This window comes from Lactuca sativa, chromosome 4, assembly GCF_002870075.4.
Source record: "Lactuca sativa cultivar Salinas chromosome 4, Lsat_Salinas_v11, whole genome shotgun sequence".
NCBI lineage: Eukaryota > Viridiplantae > Streptophyta > Magnoliopsida > Asterales > Asteraceae > Lactuca > Lactuca sativa.
Window position 1 is genome coordinate 33540892 of NC_056626.2, and position 4523 is coordinate 33545414.

General features: G+C 34.9%; 1 protein-coding gene across 1 annotated transcript; it reads left to right on the forward strand.

The window, feature by feature from the left end:
* Window positions 1-1721: 1721 nt before the first annotated feature.
* On the forward strand, window positions 1722-4158 carry LOC111896492 (F-box/FBD/LRR-repeat protein At1g13570). Its single transcript, XM_052771329.1, has 4 exons — window positions 1722-3088; window positions 3176-3280; window positions 3369-3521; window positions 3611-4158. The coding sequence occupies exons 1-4, from the start codon at window positions 2474-2476 to the stop codon at window positions 3923-3925; spliced, it is 1188 nt and encodes a 395-aa protein (XP_052627289.1). The 5' UTR covers window positions 1722-2473; the 3' UTR covers window positions 3926-4158.
* The last annotated feature ends 365 nt before the right edge of the window (window positions 4159-4523 follow it).

Consider the following 4523-nt stretch of genomic DNA (forward strand, 5'->3'; position numbering starts at 1 on the left):
AAAAAGCTAAATAGGATTTCAAAAAGTCACACTTTTACATAATTTTTTTAAAAAAAAACTAAATAAAAAATATTTTAAATTGCCCAAAAAAAAATTGAAATTATCGATTTTTCGAAAAAAAAAAACAAAAAATATTTTGAAAAGCAATCCCGAATAGTGTAAGGCCTTGTTTGGTAGCCTCTTAATTGAAAAATTAAGAGACAATCTCTTAATTTTTAAGATCCAGACTGTTTGGTAACATCTTAATTTATGGCTCTTAATTTGTAAGATGCCTCTTAATATTTCAGATCTTGAGACGTGTCTGAATTAAAAAAATAGAACGCGTCTTCCTCTTTTGCCCTGTATTCCACTCGTTTCCCTCTTCTTTTTCTTACAAACGCCGACCCATCCTTCCCACTGCATATCGATCGTACAAGATTTGATATCCCCTTCGACATCAGCCGGCCACCGCCTCGCCCCTTGCCGTTCGTCGACTCTCCACTTCTCTAGCCCTTCATCGGCAACAACAGGTAAACTTTCCTCCCTTTCCCCTTTCCCAGTCATCGATGCTCCGTTTTCATCTCCGATTTGCAATACTCCACCAGCCGGCGACTGCCTCGTCCCGCGATGCCGCCTCCGCCAACGCCGTCGGGAGTGCCACCCTCTAGCTCCCTCAAAGTCGTCGACAACAACTCTTGGTAATGTTTTTTTTTTTCCTTCTGTTCCCAACATAATGTTTTAACAAAATCACATATTGTCTAAAATCCCATAGAGAACAAATTAGGTTTGTCATTTACTGATTCTATTCCCGTAGGCATTTTCTCCTTCTTAAGAGACATTCAATTTCGTTTCTGTATGAGAACTTTGGTTGAGATCGTATGAATAAAGTTTGTGGTTCACTTTTGAAATGATTGCAAATTTATGAGATTGAATACATAGAAAAGTAGGAATTAGGAAAAATGGGCCGGAGTTTGTGCTTGATATCTCACTTTTCATTTCAATCAAGATGATTCCAGTAAAGGTCCCTACACCAAAGAAAGTTTTTGTGTCATTGCTTGCATAAACTTTTGAGGTATGTTTCTTTTTCAGCTGTAAATTCAAATTAGATACTTAATTTGGTTAGACATTTTTCTTTTTCTATGTTGCTTGTATGTATTTTTCCGTGAGCTACAACAACCAGGATGAGTTTAAGTTTTTTCAAAGTTCTACTAGACATAGATGGAGCATGGAGAATGATTATGCAAGAAGAGAAGGAACATGAAGGGGTAGGAAAGAAAAAACTTACCAAGAGCTGTGTTGTCAAATATTTATGTTTAATTCTGCTAAGAAATAACAATGTACTTCTATAGATTTCTTTATTGGATAGATTTGTCAAATATTTATGTTTAATTTTGATTTTTGTTTAATTTGGCTTTTGTATAGTGCTTGTATGTATTTTATAATTACTCAGGAAGTTGGTCTGGTTATTTTATAAACAATTATTTTATAAACAGAAACATTGAATTCGGAAAAAAAATACAGACGGGTAAAATGGTCATTTTTATAATTCAGACAGAAATTCAGATGTTTCAACCAAACAGCATGATAAAAATTCAGATCTTAAACATTCAGACTCTTTTAAAAATTCAGACATCTTAAAAATTCAGATCTTAATAATTCAGATCCTGCCAAACAGTCCATAAATCTGATTTAACGACTAAAAAAATAATAAAAAAAAGCCATCGACCGGCCCCTTTCCCCACACGTCATCTCCATGCCCTAGCACAATCGCCGGTGATTTCAGTTATACTAGTTCCGACTTCAACAGCTTAGAGTGATTTCATTCCGCTTTCAACACGTTCGAAAAACGATCAGAAAAAACCAACAGATCAAGGCAAGTCTACTAGCTCTTCATCGTTTTCGGATTTGCTGGATAAACTTCTGTCGGCGATTCTCCTACTCAATTACAGAAACGAACGCAATTTCACAAACAATCACATTCTTTTGGGTTCGATTCTTTTGAGGAATGTATTATAATATTTAGTGGAATATATAGGATTAATAAACCGACTCAAACCACAAACAATCACACTCGTAAATATTAAAGAGGGCAAATCTACTTCAGCAGTCTTTTCCTTTCGTTTTTCCTCCTCTCGTCTTGATATTTCTGCACCTCTGGTGTTACCCTTGATATATAATTTATTTTAGATGTAGACAGCGGGCATGAGTATCGATTACTTATTGGAGATCTTGTATTGTAAAGCAGACATCATGTTAGATATAATAAGGGATTTATGACTCTAGTATTAAGGTAGAGCATATTTAGTATTATTGAGCATGAACATGTTTGATTATTCATTAAAATATATTTGTTTTCTAGTTCAATTATTTGTATCTTGGTTTGAAGCAACCACTTCCAATTCCCTTTAATATTGTGTTAGATTTGTATTAAATTAAGCAAGAAAATCTATTTGGTTTTGCAGCCTTAGAGAAAGTCAAGTCATCAAGAGAAGAGATGAAAGGTAAAGGTAAAGGCAAGAGGAGGGATAGAATTAGCGCACTTCCTCAGGACACAATTGAGAAAATTCTTACTTATATGCCAATCCGAGATGCAGTGAGGACAAGCATCTTATCAAGGAAATGGAGGTATTATTGGACAAGCATGCCGAAACTTGCATTTGATGTGAACGTGAATCGGGATGCTATGGTTGCATCATCTATGGTTGTATTATCTGGAAACGAAGAAGTCGATATATATAAGTTTGTCAATGCCGTCTTCCACGTTTTGTTGTTACGCAGGGCTCCAATATTGGAATTCAGTTTCCATGTTATTATAGAAACTGAAATTTATAGTGAGATTGATCAGATAATACTTCACCTTTCAAAGGACAATAATATCAAGAAGTTCATCTTCAAGATTTTGGGAATTGACAGCTACTTGTTACCCCGTTCCTTCTTTTCATTGCAAGGATTAGAGCACCTAGATCTCTCGTATTGTATTTTTGAGTTTCCATTAATGAATAAGGGATTTAGTAGGTTGAAGAACCTACGCTTTTGTGAGGTTGATATCACTCACAAGATGCTTTTTCGATTCCTTACCAATTGCCCCCTCCTTGAGGAATTTACTTGGGTAAGTAATTAAGGTGCATCAATGCGTATAACTACTTATGAACTAAGTTTTTTCAATTAAATAAAATACCTTATTATTTAAATGCAGGCTAGAGACTATAGAAGTACAGTGCTTACCGAGTGTGATTTGGTTAAGCTTTTTAAGTGTTTACCTTTAGTTCAGGTTCTGAAAATCCACAAGTTGTATATCAAGGTAAAACCCAACCTATTGTTTTGTCTCATGCGAAAAAAAAAAATTCGTGTTTTAAACTTTTAATCTTATTTTTAGTATTTGGTTAAAGGACTTGGGTGCAGGTAGTAGTAGTATGCCACATAAGCTCCCCATTTCACTACCCCACTTGAAAGTACTTGTTCTTGGTGTGTGTTTCCTTGAGCTTTCGACTGTTCTATGTGTGATCAATAGCTCTCCAAATATGGAGAAGATCAAAGTGGAGGTAAATATCAACAACCACATACTATCACACATGGTTTTAATAGATCTTCATGATTCTACTTACAATTTTGACATGTTTTTCTGATTTAGATTTGTTGGGACCATGATCGGCAGTGTAGTCTACAAACTTTCAATAACTTGCCTGATATTCAAGAAGACTACTTGGGCATCAACTTGGATCATCTTAAAGAGCTGGAGATAACAAACTTCCATAACCATGTTCTTGAGATGGAGTTTGTGAAGCTCATCATGGTTAAGTCACCTGTGCTAAAGAAAGCACGGATAGAGCTTCATTCTCATGTTTCTGTTAATGAAGAAGTAAAGATGCTTCGATGTTTGCTGCACATGCCAATACCACGTGCATCACCAGCAGCGAGCTTCACCATTGAACGTCGTAAATATTGATTAGCTGTAAATGCATAGAAAGTTGAAGTGATTTTAGGTTAATTGTGTCAAAGATTTTTTGTTACTGTCTAAGATTTTTTTTTTTTTTGGAATGGCTATGTTAGTACTTGCCTGGGATTGAACCCAGGACCTCCTGGTTAGAAACTCCTAGTTAGACATCATATTAACCAAGTGGGCTAGCCCAACTTGTTTTTTTAGGTTGATTATGAGTACTGCTACTTTTTACTCTTTTATATTCTCTAACTCATCTATCCACTTATTTTGATGCTTTACCATTAAACACAACACTTGTACAATGTAAATTATATATATATATATATATATATATATATATATATATATATATATATATATATATATATATATATATATAAGTTATCCACCCTTAGCTACAGTAAAGTAGCTAAGGGGTTGGCAGAAATAGTCCTTCTTTTATGGGGGCATGGTTTCTTTTGGCATTTGTTTCCCGATTTTGTGTTCTGGTCAATTTATGCCATTTGAACGATTTTTGATGCTACGTGTTTTTCGCCCGTTCTCTTCACCGCTTTTCCACCCAATCACTTTTCGATTGCTGGCATTTTTTTCAATCTTTATTTCG

Coding starts and splice junctions, on each gene's coding strand:
- LOC111896492 (XM_052771329.1), top strand. CDS start 2,474: ATGAAAGGTAAAGGTAAAGGCAAGAGGAGGGATAGAATTAGCGCACTT. Junction 3,089..3,175: donor TCCTTGAGGAATTTACTTGG/GTAAGTAATTAA, acceptor ATTTAAATGCAG/GCTAGAGACTATAGAAGTAC. Junction 3,522..3,610: donor TGGAGAAGATCAAAGTGGAG/GTAAATATCAAC, acceptor TTTCTGATTTAG/ATTTGTTGGGACCATGATCG.